Source organism: Hypanus sabinus, chromosome 29, assembly GCF_030144855.1.
Source record: "Hypanus sabinus isolate sHypSab1 chromosome 29, sHypSab1.hap1, whole genome shotgun sequence".
NCBI classification, from domain to species: domain Eukaryota; kingdom Metazoa; phylum Chordata; class Chondrichthyes; order Myliobatiformes; family Dasyatidae; genus Hypanus; species Hypanus sabinus.
The window spans coordinates 16,510,332-16,524,546 of record NC_082734.1 but is presented as its reverse complement, the minus strand read 5'-3'; the positions used below and the strand labels follow the sequence as shown (position 1 = coordinate 16,524,546).

At 39.4% G+C, this 14,215-nt stretch overlaps 1 protein-coding gene across 2 annotated transcripts in view; it reads left to right on the top strand.

Moving 5' to 3' along the window:
* The window catches only part of LOC132383055 (myosin-9-like), a 113,810-nt gene extending 105,229 nt beyond the window's left edge, over nucleotides 1-8,581 (top strand). For both annotated transcript variants that reach the window (XM_059953777.1, XM_059953776.1), the window contains 3 exons: nucleotides 1,861-1,969; nucleotides 4,458-4,630; nucleotides 6,526-8,581. In XM_059953777.1, coding sequence (XP_059809760.1) covers nucleotides 1,861-1,969; nucleotides 4,458-4,630; nucleotides 6,526-6,637 — 394 coding nt within the window. In that variant the 3' untranslated portion in view covers nucleotides 6,638-8,581. The remainder of the gene's footprint in view (nucleotides 1-1,860; nucleotides 1,970-4,457; nucleotides 4,631-6,525) is intronic.
* The last annotated feature ends 5,634 nt before the right edge of the window (nucleotides 8,582-14,215 follow it).

Here is a 14,215-nt window from a genome sequence, read left to right as displayed (position 1 = left end):
CTAAGTAGAATTTTAGCAAGCCATTTGACAAGGTCCTACATAGGAAACTGGTCAGAATTTAATAATGTAATAGTTTAAGATTTAAATTGGAAGCATTATGAAAGCTTGCAGATGGTACAAGAATTACCCAGGTAGTTGATAGTAAAATGAAAAGCTTTAGCTGCAGAAAGATGAGAATTTGTTTATTATTGTCATGTATCAAGGTACAGTGAAAAATAGTTTTGCATGCTTTCCATATAAAGCAATTTAATTACAACAATGCAATGAGGTAGTACCATGAGTTGCATTCATGTTAGATGTGTAGTACGTTGAGCAAAAAAAGTAAGGTGAAATTGAATCCAGAGGGGTTTGAAATGGTAAATTGGTCAAGTGAAACAAGGTAAATGAGTATGTGATAGACGGGATATTGAATGGTGTGGTGGATAAAATAAACTTGGCCTAAATGCTCACAAATTAATAAGCATAATACTGGTCAACATGTGCAGTAGGTTTAAAAAAATCTATGGGGTTATTTCCTTCATTATTCAAGGCATAGAGCTGGATACAATGTGTGTTAGACCACATCTTGAGCACCATGTACAATTCTAATCACCAATATCCCAAAGAAGATGTGATTGTGTGGAGTGTGCAGAGGAGGTTTTCAGTAGTGTCGGGATTGAAAAATAGTTGCTTTAAGAAAGGTTGAATAGGTTAGGTCTGGTCCCCGGAGCATAGGACAATGAATGAAGATTTGATAGAGGTGTACAAAATTATGAGCAGAGTAATCACAAGTAGGCTTTTTCCACTGAGTTTGGGTGAGACTAGAACTAGAAGTCATAGGTTAATGTTGAAAGGTGAAATACTTAATGGGGACCTGAGGGGGAACTACTTCACTCAGAGGGTGGTACGAGTGTGAAGTGAACTGCCAGCGGAAGTGGTTGTAATATTTAAGTTTGGATAAATACATGGATTGGTGGGCTATGGTCCAGGTGTGGGTCGATAAACAGTTTGGCATAACTAGATGGGATGAGTAACAGTTTGGCACAATTTAGGTGGGCCGCAGGGCAAGTTTCTGTGCTCTATTACTCTGACTCGAAGGAAATGGTGGAATATAGGCTCTTCTAATTTAAAATTGAGGTTCAGGGGAGATTTAACTAAGGCGTATAAAATTTGAGGGAATCTAGATAACATATAAAAGAACATCTTCCCCTTGTCAGGGGAGTAAACAAAACTCAGAGGGCAATAATTTAGAGTAATAGCCAGAAAGATTAAACTGGAGGTGAAGATTTTCATCCAGAGAATAGTCACTCTCTGTAAAGGTGTTAGAGGCAGAAATCACCATCACATTCTAAAAATGTGTGCTGTCACTGTGGAGCAGTGTAGTGTAGTACGGTCCTGGTTTAATATCTATCAGTTAATGTAGCTGGGTTAGAATTTGGCCATTACTAAGAGTGAGAAAGACATTACCAACAGGGAATGGTTGTTCTGAGTCAATGGCTCAAGAGGGTTAAGATTGATTTTAAGAGAGTTGATAGTTGAGGAAGTGAAGTTGAGGGAACTGTCAGATAAACCATAGAATCTGACGCATTGCAGCACAGATTATCATATCGGATGTGCAGCAGGTTTAAGGTATGGCCTCCAGTGTAATTTTTTTCATTAACTCTGGGGAAATTTCGGTGAGTCTACACTTGGGTAGAAATCAACTGGGTTTACCTATTACATTCCAAAAATCTGTAGCCATTGCCAGGACTTGTGATCATAATCCTTGTTTGAGGTGTTTGTTGGTATCTGTTGATCTTGTAGGGCGATTACCTTATTTGGGGAGTGGGGTTTGGGATGGACACAAATTGTAAATTAACATTTGGTATTTTGTCCAAACAGGGATAGACAAGCTGCCGGTAAACTGCTGCGTCGCTCAGAAAAGAAACTGAAAGAAGCTGTGCTGCAGATCGAGGATGAAAGACGCAATTCTGATCAATACAAAGACCAGGTCAGTTGTAGATTTTAGTGTCCCTGTTAAACAGAGTACAAGCGAACTTGTTCGCCTCAGTCTCTTCTTGGCAGAGATGTGTTGTTAACCTCCTAAGATGGCAATTGCATAACTCTGCCTTGTCTCCTCTCTCCAGGATAGTGATGGTTTGAATTAATGAAAAGTCATTGTGGCTGCTTGTGGGTGGGGTATTGAATTCTGTCTTAGCAGGAGTGCCACATCAAGTATGCAAGAAGCCAGCTGGCCACTAAAGGTTATTTATTCCATTGAGACAGCTGGCAATGGAGAGAGGGGTGGGAGTTAAGGTACAGGTCAGGGACAACAAAACATTCTGGATTTGCAAGGCATTTCTGCTTAATCAATTCTGTTGGATGTACGAAGAATGTTTTTGAACTTCTGCGATGAAAGTATAAGATGATGCAGCTGTTTTAGGTGAGACACTGATTTGTTAACCAAGGATGGCTCTGGGCAAAGGTAATTGTACTTGGCTGGGTGAAGTGTGCAGCCAGTGATGTCAAAGGCAACCATTGAGTTAAATTGGATGAGGTGTGATCGTTTCTATTATTGTATTTGTGGCATTGTTTTCCATTTTATTGCCATAGGGTCTGAATCTCATCCCTCATGCATTTTTCACATTGAGTAATTCTGGAGAGGAAAAAGAGGGAAAGTAGGCTGTATATGAGGTGTTAGTGTCCAAGGGCAAGGGAGTGAATGTGAATGAAAAGAAATCTGGAGGCGGGCCAGGAACTGAGGAGAAGAAAGTGTTAATGACATAGTCAGGAGAGGGTTATGTGGTCTGTTGTAGAGGTTTTTATCAGCACAACAATCAGGCATTTGATAGAGGCTCACAAGCCCAAAGCTACATCACATTTTTAATACCCTTAAGATCAAAGGTAACAGCTGATACAGTACAGTTTCAATAGTTGCAATATCATTTCCTTCAGTGTTTTGGGTTGATAATGCTTCCTTTGAATTGCATGTCTACAGTGACAGACTCCTCAGAATGATCAGATACTTTTGTCACAAAGTCTATAAAAGCTTCTAGGACAGAAATCCCAGATGCACAAAATTAATGTCAGGGCTGCTTCTGAGTACACAAAAGCTGTTGATTTCATTGCAACACACACAAAATGTTGGAGGAACTCAGCAGGCTAGGCAGTATCTATGGGAGGGGGAAAAAGTACAGTTGATGTTTTGGGCCGAGGCCCTCAGTCCAGCAGTTTGTACTTTTTCTGCAGATGCTGCCTGGCCTACTGAGTTCCTCCAGTATTTTGTGTGTATTGTTTGGATTTCCAGCTTCTGCAGATTTTCTCTTGTTTGTTATTGATTTCATATATATGTGACATTGTCGAATATGCTAAGTGGTCTGCTAGTTTGAACTCAGTCACAATAGTGCAAATAACTTAATTGCCTGCTTTGATGCAAACCCATTAACACAATCCCACTGTTTTAATGTTTGGCTCTTTTGTATGCAATGTCTTCAGAGCAGCTTCTGCTTTTATTTCAATTTACAAAGAAAACTGAAGGCTAATTGCAAGCTTCCTGAACTTATTTACATTACATTAAGAATTGAAGCCAAGTTCTTGTTTGAATTAATCTTTACTAAATACACATAGCTCCACTGTACTTGCTAACATGATTCAACAATTTAGTCATAATGGAGTAAGGCTTGCCTTAATATGAGCTCAAAGCAAATTAGATGGAGTGAGCCTGATGAAATGAGTATTCATAAATGAGGCAACAAAATTCAAGGAAATTTCACCTGTTGGCCTAGTGGGGTGGGGGGAAAGTAAATGGTAAAGGTAGCCTTTATGTTTGGGCCAAACATTTTGCAGTCTCACTTTGGTGAGTGTAGATCAGGAAGGAAGTTCAATGAAAACAGACGAGGGGTTAAAGATAACTTTAAACTGACACTGTCTAGTCACTGAAGTGAATAAACACGTATGACTTCTGTTTAGCCTTCAAAACATTATTGCTGAAATAACTTGGTCGTTATCTTAGTGTTATTTGTGAAATCAGCATTCAACTACCTGCAAACTCTGCTACCATTTCTCCTACATTGCAATAATTTTCTTTAAAAGAGGTGCTGAGCTGTAAAATTTTCTGGATTGTGAAGCTTCTATATAAATTTTTCTATTTCTGTAATCTCATTAACCTCCACCCAAAAGTAAATGGCATTTATGAAGCAATCTCAAATTGATGCACAAAGCTGTGGTGAAGATTGGAACTTGATCAAAGCAGGGACTTTTTAAAGAGCATTTTAAAGAAAGGGGCTATGAAGGATTTTGAGAAACATAGTATGGTGCAGGCTGAATATTGAGATGTTGGTGATGATGTCTTGGGTGAAAAAATAAAAGCAGTGGATAATACATTAATTTGCATCCTGCTAAACTAGGTTTAATTGTCTCTTCTGAAAATAAACCAGACCATGGAAACTATTGTTGAGTACAGAAATAACAATGATTACTTTGTTACCTTTATCTTCTAGGTTGAGAAAGCCAATTCTCGTGTGAAGCAGCTGAAACGGCAGCTGGAGGAGGCAGAAGAGGAAGCCCAGCGTGCCAATGCTTCCCGCAGAAAACTACAGAGAGAGTTGGAGGATACCACTGAAACTGCAGATGCAATGACCCGTGAGGTCAGCACGCTGAAGAGCAAGCTGAGGTAAGGTGCTTTATCCAGAAAGAATTCACTGTTGAGATCATAAAACATTGGGAATGGGCGAAGATTTAAAAATTCGCAAAGTGCTAAATTTATGAAATGCAACATAAATCTGATGGGGAGCTCAAGACTGAGAAGGTACTCTAAGAATACATGAAATCAATTTAATCAGTAAATCATTTGACCTATTTGACGTAATAACAGGTCTCACAGTAGGAGAAATTAAGTCTTCATTATAGTGACATTGTTTACTATCTTTCTTAAACCACCTTTCAAGTCTCCATGCAACATAATTTCAAAGAAAGGAGAATTAAGTTATGGTGTGCAGAGTAAAGACTTTCTGGATTTCATTGGCTGTCTGTGTATTTGATAAGCTGAAGCACTCCTAAATGGAGAGAATTGAATTAGCAGACCTCTCTCATAAAACACACAAGGTTTTGGTCAGGATTGAATCATCTCTCCAGTTTGGGTGCAACTTACATAAATATGGCTTGTATGGCTTTGGTTGGGTCCGATCCAATAAAGATGATTAAGGGATTAGGGGTAAAATGAAACTATTTATCCCAGTGATGGGATCCATAATGAAGTGCTGACTTAAAGTTGGACCATGCCCAAGTAAAATTTTGAAGTAATCACAAGATGCTGGAAATCCAGCAACGCACATAAAATGCTGGGGAAGCTCAGCAAACCAGGCAGCATCTATGGAAAAGTACAGTCAACATTTCAGGCCGAGATCCTTCAGCAGGACAGCTCACTTTCAGAATGACCTCAAAGGCTGTGAGTGGTGTTGATGGTCAGATTTGCATATCAAAGGGTGATAAATTGAAGTGAATATGTGGGGCTTAATTGGCCAATCAAGATTTAAGGCTAAATTGACAGTAACTAAATCTTAAGGCTTTTAACCCACTTAAATCCCATAATAAACTGCAAGAAAACATGGATACTATCATCTATAGAAAGCTTATCAGAAAACTTCCAAGACCTTAGCCTCAATACCCTTTGTTCAATTAGATCCTCTATTTCCTCACCTGCAGACTGCAGTCATTTTGGATTGACAACAGCATCTCCTCCATAATCTCCATCAGCACAGGTGCACCACGAGGCTTTGTGTTTAGACCCCTGCTCTGCTTTATTTATATTTATGACTGTGATGCTAAGCACAGCTCTAATGCCATATTCAAGTTTGCTGACAACACCACTGTCATTGGCTGAATCAAAGGTGGTAATGAATGACCATATTGGAGGAAGATTGAAAATCTGGCTGAGTGTTGCCACAACAGCAACAGCCCCAGCCCCTCACTCAGTGTCAGCAAGACCAAGGAGATGATATATGACTCCTGGAGCAGGAAATGAGGTCTATGAACCAGTCCACATCATGGGAATCAGAGGTGGAGGGGGGTCATCAACTTTAAATTCCTCAGAGGTCCTATCCTGGGCCCACCACTTGCAGACTCACTTTCGAGGACTCTTCATCTCATGTTCTCCATATTTGTTTATTTTGTTTGCACCGTTTGTCACAAAAGCACATTAGATGTTTGTTCAACCTGATGGCTGTGGTCTTTCATTGATTCTACTGTTTCTTGGATTTACTGAGAATGCCTGCAAAAAATGAATCTCAGGGTTCTACATGGTGACATATTTGTACTTTGATCATAAATTTACTTTGAATTTTGAAAATAATTGAAGGCAGTTTAGTCAAATCAACTATTTTTAGAATCTGCTTTTGACTTCAGTCCATGTTATAGGTAAAAATATTTTGCTGGTTCTAAGGATACTTTAATGTTTCTAGTTGGGTGCTGTTAACTCTCATGGAGGTGTTAAAAATCCATCTTCCATTCCCCATCACTGAAATCAATTGGTATAAACTCTGAAATTTTATTTGATCTGTTTCCTTGTAGACGTGGGGATCTACCATTTGGTGTGCGCCGCCCAGGCAGGAAGCTGGATGAAATCTCAGATGATGATGGTGAAGGTCGCAGTGATGCAGGAGATTCCAAACCTGCAGAGTAACTTTGCCAAAACACGAACCTATATGCAGTATGAGAGCCATAATTCGGCCAATTATTATTAAGGTTTTATAAAATGCATAGCTGTGTATTTTATGCTGCAGCTGATAACATCAGGGCACACTCGCTCCTTTCCCCTCAGCTTTATGTAAATTCTTTCTGAATAATTTTGTGATGTGCATAAACCTGTTAACTGGAAGAACAGGCTCATGTCTTCAGCAGCACAACCCCGAGAAGAAAAGTTATGATTTAATCCTTGTGTAGATCATTTTTTAAATTGGAGTTCTGCATTTCTCAGCTAGTGTTCTGGCTTGGCCTGGAGTTGAACTTGTGGAGGAATTTTTTTCCATTAGCTTTAAATGTGTTTAATTTGGCTAACTTTGGGTTGCCTTTTTAGTGTTCGGATTCAGGAATGTAGCATTTTGTTAGACAATGGCTATCGTAACTAGTGTCTAGGCATAGAAGCAACTCTTCCTTTGACAATCCTATTAAACCATGTGGCTGGGCTCACAGATATTATACAATTCAATAGATCACAGACATCAATCAATATTGTATTCATGATCCCATTGATAAATTGAAAATCCACTTGCAGATGTGTCGATGGCAGTTATTTATACAATAGAAATTATTCATTGCTGCCTGGAATCTGGAGTTACCCTAATGGCCGCAGGCTAGCTGATCACTGCCTGAGAGATTTCAGTGGATCTTATTTCAGTTTATGTTTCTCTTTCTGAATTATGTAATTTGCCTCAGGAAGCAACAGAAAATAATCTCTCCTAACTGTAAGCCTGTCTATTCAGTTTCTTTGTGCTACTCTGAAGCTAATCCAGTGTGCATTCCCTGCATCCATTTTCAGTAAATGTGACAATCCTGTTTTATTTTAATATCTTAGGAAAACATTCCATTTTTTTATTGAAGACATTAAGACCGCACATCTTTTTCTTTGTTGTCAATAATTGTTTTTAGGCTGTGGTCTAATTTGGAAATCTGTTAATTTCATTCATGGGAATTCCCACTTTTGTATAAGTAAGCTTCTGACTGGTTCTGCCAGTTCTCATGGCACACTTTCCTGCATAGCAGAATAAAAACATTACAGCTCCCACCTAAGTCAGTTATTTGAGAAATGCTTTGCTTGGAACAGCTATTTCTTTTCAGATCCCTGGACAAGTGGAGTACAGTACTGGTACTGAGAGAAGCAGCATTTAACACTGCAGATGATGCCAGCCAAGCCTGGCTAGTTCTGAAACTCTTCTGAAGATGTTATTTTGTGCATTGACATCAAGAAGACTGTTGAAAGGAAATGCATGGATATATATATTCATTTTTTAATCTTATGAGTATTGCTTCATAACAATATTGGGAACTGTTTTGAAAGTTGTACTGGATTTGTAAAAGGACTTCATTTCTGTGATTCATTTAAGGACCAAATATATATTTAAACATGAAAATATAATCAAGAAAAAAATCATTAATAGATTCTCATTTTATATATGTAATTAACCAATTGCTCTGACCAATCATGATCTTTTATTGAGCTTTGGGCTCCAATTTAAAAAAATACATTAAAAAAACTGGAAAATGTGCTAATGTTTTAAACTGCACAGTTTTAAATTCATTATCTGGTGAGGGGTGCAATGTACACTGGGTGTGTCAGGAGATCCTTTATTCACTTTGGGACCTTAGTTTGAGATTTTTTTAATGTACATTCCTAACACACTGGGCTGAAAGAGTGAAAAATGTCTCTCCATTCTAAATGCTGCAACATTCATTTCACATGAGCAGTTGCTCTGTTTTCTTGCTATAGAAACTATTTGAATTTACAACACGTATATTTTTATAAAAGTGCCTTAAGCATGTGTCGCACCAGTGCCGCTAAATGGAATTGTAACAGTCATTTTGCAGATGTTACCACAGACGTGTTACAAATAAAGTTTATTGGAAGTTTTTTGCTCATCTTGTTTATTAGCATTGCTACTTCATGGGGGCATTTACAAGAATAATTCCATTTTTGTATACCTTGTGCTGTTCTACAGGTTTGATTACAGCTTTGTGCAGCTTGAATCTTCATAATCATATTTCTTGTGTTTTTTTACTTATTAGCCTTGGGTTGCCAGTTGTGCACATAAAGTGTGGTGCTTTATTGTGCAGTAAACTTCTTGGTTCCAAATGGAATTGAAGGCTTTTGATGGGACAAAAGCATAACTGACTTCTGGATCTCTTTACTACTTAATTCTCTTTCAACAGTGTGCTTCCTCAACCTGAGTGACATAATCCAATTAATGCCATTATTGCAGCTGTATACCCAAAACTCGGAGTATGTACCCAACTCCAAACATGTCAAATTGCTTGAAGTATCTTAAATTTTAAAGGAAAGCAACAGATTGACTGTGCTGTTAGAATGCTTGCTTACAGCTAGTTCCTCCAAAGTATCCTTAAATGTATGTCCTCGTCTGACTTGGCAATGGGACTATTCCACGCCTTTGCTCCCTCGTGTTCAAGGTAAATGGAAACTAGTCATCATCAGCTCCAAGCTCTGCAGCCCTACACAATATGCCCTACCCTTTGAGACTTGTAGCGTTGGGTAATCATGGGCGTTTTGAAGCTTAGTGGCTCAACAACATCTACAGCCAGGCCCCACAGTTTTAATGCCCACTCATCTTGCCTTGCGCACTCAGGTAACCTGGTTTGCCACTGATTTCACCTGTAGCATTCAAGTGACTCAACTACAGAGAAATCATCTGCACTGCAGTCATCACTATTTCTATGGCTATTCATCTCTTGCTCATGCCTTACATTTCAAGAGTAACTTCATCCTGATGGCTATTGAACTATAAAACCATTCACTCAAACATACATGACTGGATCAAAACTTTGTCCAAATTCTCACTTTAAATCTCTTCAATGCTTGACTTTAAAATGCCTGCAAGTTCCACCTACTTTCTAGTGTCAGCCATATGACCACAGATTTGGCATATGTTTCTTCTGATCCCTAGATTAAATATCCTTTCAATGTATTTTCATGCAACCATGTCTGTAGCTTGTGCACTAGTAGACACAATGTCTCGTATGCCTTTGGCTCTACCATCGGAGACTACATCATCTTCCTCTTACACTTGACTGTATTTATTAGTATCGTGCCTTTCCCCCAACAATCGACATCTGCTTTCAGGAACATTTTTTTCCCCATTTTCATACAAGCTCACCAACAAGTTCCCCACAGCCACCATTTCCATCATGATTACCCCATCAAAAGAGTTCATTTTTTATTTTGCATTGAATCCTCTTCCTCCTACTCCCTCAAGCCACCACAATACAAGCTTAAAAGCCGGTACAGTGGCTCTTGGATGTGGCTGTTTAAAGCTGGTGCAAAGGTAGAACTACCAATAAGATATTCTTTGTTGAAGGTGTTAGACTCTCAACTTGCATCTTTCTTCCAGATGCTGCTGTATCCAAAGTCCTAACACATGCTCTACTCAGTTCTTAAAGTTACATTTAAACATTACACCCTTCTTAGCCAGTCCTCCCAACCTTGTGAATAACTTGCTTCCACTCCAGTTTGGGGAGACTGAAGTTAACCTGGGATCAGGAAGCCCTCAACAGGGCAGATGGGCAGTTGAATGATTTATAAGGTGGTGCTGGCCCTTACACCAATCTATGTACTCCTGATGCATGGGTTTGGGCTTCTCAATACTATCTCAGATGCTGCTCCTTCACTTAAAACAATCATGGGCCAGGGGTTGCTGAGGATGATAGTTTTTCAGTGAGGCTTTACATATTCTTGTATAGTTGCCATCTTTCACTTTATAACCTCCTCCTGTGACAGAACTCAGAATTGAGTGACTGTTCTAAGAGTCAAATGTTAGGCTTGGAGCAATGTAGCCTGCCCAACAACCAAAATTATCCAGGACATCAATGTTGGAGATGTTGGCTTGAGAGAAGACACCAGTGTTGTTTATGCCAACAGTACAATTGGAGGATCTTGCTGATCTTTCTGGGGCCTTAAGATGTCTGTTGTTAGGAGTCAAGAGTTGCATAAAGCAGCCATCACTGTAGCCCAATAATTTTATGCCAGGTCTGGGTTACAAGTGCCCTTTTAATTCATCAAACACTCTGCTGGTTGCTTAATGACAAGTTTGCCTTTCAGATGCTTCATAGGTAAGTGAAATGGTCCATGACAGACATGGGATTTCATTTAAAGACTACAGAGGAGTTGGTAGCAGGGTTTGATACAGACAAGAACCAACCAGTCTAAAAAAAAGTTTAACTGTAAAATAAAAACTGTTAACAGTTTTGAAATTAAAACTTAAAGGTTCTGATCTCTTAATTATAGTAAAGAGCTTTATAGGAAGCTTTAGCAAGGGTGCAGAGATTTACCAGGTTGCTGCCTGGATTTGAGTGCAAATCTTATGAAGGCAGATTGAGTGAGCTAGAGGTTTTCTCTTTGGAGTGAAGGAGGATGAGAGGTGACTTAGAGGTGTACAAGATGATAAGGGACATAGATGGTGGATAGCCAGAGACTTTATCCCAGGGTGAAAATGACTAATACAAGGGGCATAATTTTAAGGTGATTGGAGGAAAGTGTAGATGGGTGTCAAAGGCAAGTTCTTTACACAGTGGTGTGAGTGTGGAATGCTTTGTGTTGGAGGTACTTTAGGGACAATTAAGAAACTCTTAGGCATATGGATGATAGAAAAAATGGAGGGTTACATAGGAGGGAAGAGTTAGATTGATCTTGGTGTAGGTTAAAAGTTCGCACAACAACGGGCTTTCCCCCGTTCTGACATCTTCCCCCCCCCCCCTCCTTCTCAGCCCAAAATGTCGACTGTTCATTCATTTCCATAGATGCTGCCTGGCCTGCTGAGGTCCTCCAGCATTTTGTGTGTTATTGTGGGCTGAAAGTTGTTTACTACGCTGTTATGTTCTAAAGAACAGGGGAACTGGCTGCTCAAGATACAGTTTTAAACTGAGATGACCATGAAGTGTGCTTGTCTGCATCCACCAAACATAAGCAATACACAATATATTAATTGGCCTGTATCAAACAAGGCACCTACAGCTAAGTATTTTTCACTCATCTTGCAGAGATCAAGGAGGGCTGCCAGGTTAAACCAAAGTCACTTAACTCATCAAATATGATCATAGATCATGCTCTGTAATTTGGATATTTGTGTTCTCAGAACTGGCTCTCACAAACTTCATTCTGTCCCCAGAAGCTTAGATTATGTGCGTGAATTAGTTGTCCCAGCAAAGGTGTTTGACTCTTCAAAGTGCCTTATCAGTAACTATGAATTATGTTTCTTCAATTGAACTTCTTGTCAAGGCACAAAATACTGAAGTAAAGGTCATTGTTAGTAAAATTGTATTGAATCATTTACTGGCACTTTTATCCTTGAGTATAAAAACTTGATGAAACTCAATTGTCGGGGTCTCCAAGAGAATATCTGCGTGTTGTGATGAATAAAGACTTTCATATCCGCCAGTTTCTCTGGCGACTTAGTCATAGTTGCAGCAGTCCATGTTTTCCTTAGTGTCAGCATGATGATGTGTTGTTAGGGTCCGGAGTTGTGCACTTTTTTTGACGTTCTGAATCTGCACAAACTTCTAAGAAAGTAGAGGTGCTTCCATGCCATCTTTGTAATGGTACTTACTTACGTACTTACTTGTTGAATGCAAGGCCCATCTTGTATTTAAACAAACAAATCAACAGTAGCTTGAATCTTGGTCTTTGAGTGCAGGCAAACTCTTCCCTTTCTGCAGCTAGGCCTTTGAGATCCAGGTGCCTTTTGGTTCTGAAGATTAGTTCTAACTAAGGGTGAGAGACGGTATTGCAACACAATTGATTAACGGTATTGCCTTATGTGACACTGAACTTCACTGTAACTGTTCCCATTTAGACCTGTTAGGTTGTTGCTTGCATGCTTCCACATAGCAAATGTAAATGGGGCTGAATTTCTGTTGGCAGTGGAACAAACAGTCCATGAGCAAGATGGGTGTGTGGGATCCTCTTGATGTTACTGGCACCTTTCTGTATATGTGTTCTTGTTGGTGGGTAGACTGGTTCAGATTTGTGAAGAACCAGCCGATGATCATTGCCTCACTTTATAGTGCAGATGCTGTAAACGGAAAGTAACATATACAAAATGCTGGAGAAACTCAGCATATCAGGCACCATGTATGGAAATGAATAAACAGTTGATGTTTCAGACAAACACCCTTCTTCAGGACTGGCACTACAACAGGTAGACAAACCTGCCCAGCGCTTTACTGGAACCAACCTACCTGCCATCAATGACATGTATAAAGAAATGTCCAGTAACATCATGAAGGATCCCCACCTACCTCATGGACTGTTTGTCCCACTCCCATCAGGGAGGAGGCTACATAACATCCCATCAGGACCACCAGACTCCAAAACAGTTATTTTCACCGAACAGTAAAGCTGATCAACGCCTCCAGTCACTAACTCACCCAACCAGACCCCCAAACACCACTACATTATTTCCTATGTCAGTCACCTCATGTACAAACACACCTCTGCCTAGCTGTCACTTTTTGGACATAAGCTATCTTATGTGTTTTTGTTTATTATTATTGTGTTCTTTATATTTTTTTTGGTGCTGATTCAGATCTGGAGAGTTTACTGATAACTTAAACTTCTCACTTTGGTGGTAACCTGCCTCAATTAATGTCCAGTAGCACTTACCTCAACCTGGGGTTCATGGACCCCTCAGTCAATGGTAGGGGTCCATAGCTGAAAAAGGTTGGGAACCTTTGATTTATGGCCATTTTGATAAAGTGTTTTGAGAGGTTGGTGATAAAACACCAACTCCTGTCTGAGAAGCAATTTGGATCTACCCCAAATTGCTTACTGGCACTATTTTAGCTCTCTTTTAGTACTATGTATTTAATTTACAATTTATAGTTTATAGTATTCTTATACACTGCAGCTGCCAGAAAACAACAAAGTTCACAACACATGTCAGTGATATTAACGAGTAAACACAAAAAAATCTGCAGATGTTGGAAATTCAAACAACAACACACACAAAATGCTGGTGGAACACAGCAGGCCAGGCAGCATCTATAGGGAGAAGCGCTGTTGACGTTTCGGGCTGAGACCCTTCGTCAGGACTAACCGAAAGGAAAGATAGTAAGAGATTTGAAATCTTTTGAAAACATCGACAGCGCTTCTCCCTATAGATGCTGCCTGGCCTGCTGTGTTCCACCAGCATTTTGTGTGTGTTGTTGTTCAGTGATATTAAACCTGATTCTGAAACTCCAACCATCAGGCTTCTGAACCAGTATGAATAAATTCACTTACCTCAACTCTGAACTGATTCCGCAACCTACAGGCTTGCTTGTTTTCTTTTCCACATTGGTTGGTTGTCAGTCTTTGATTTTGTATAGTTTTTCATAAATTCTATTGTATTTCTTTATTTTCCCACAAGCAAATGAATCTCGGTAATATATATATATTAACATACAGTATGTGTACTTTGATAATTTATTTTGACTTTGGAGAATTAGCCTAGTTAACTACGTACAAACTTGACTACAGTGAGGATGCTTTTCAACTGAG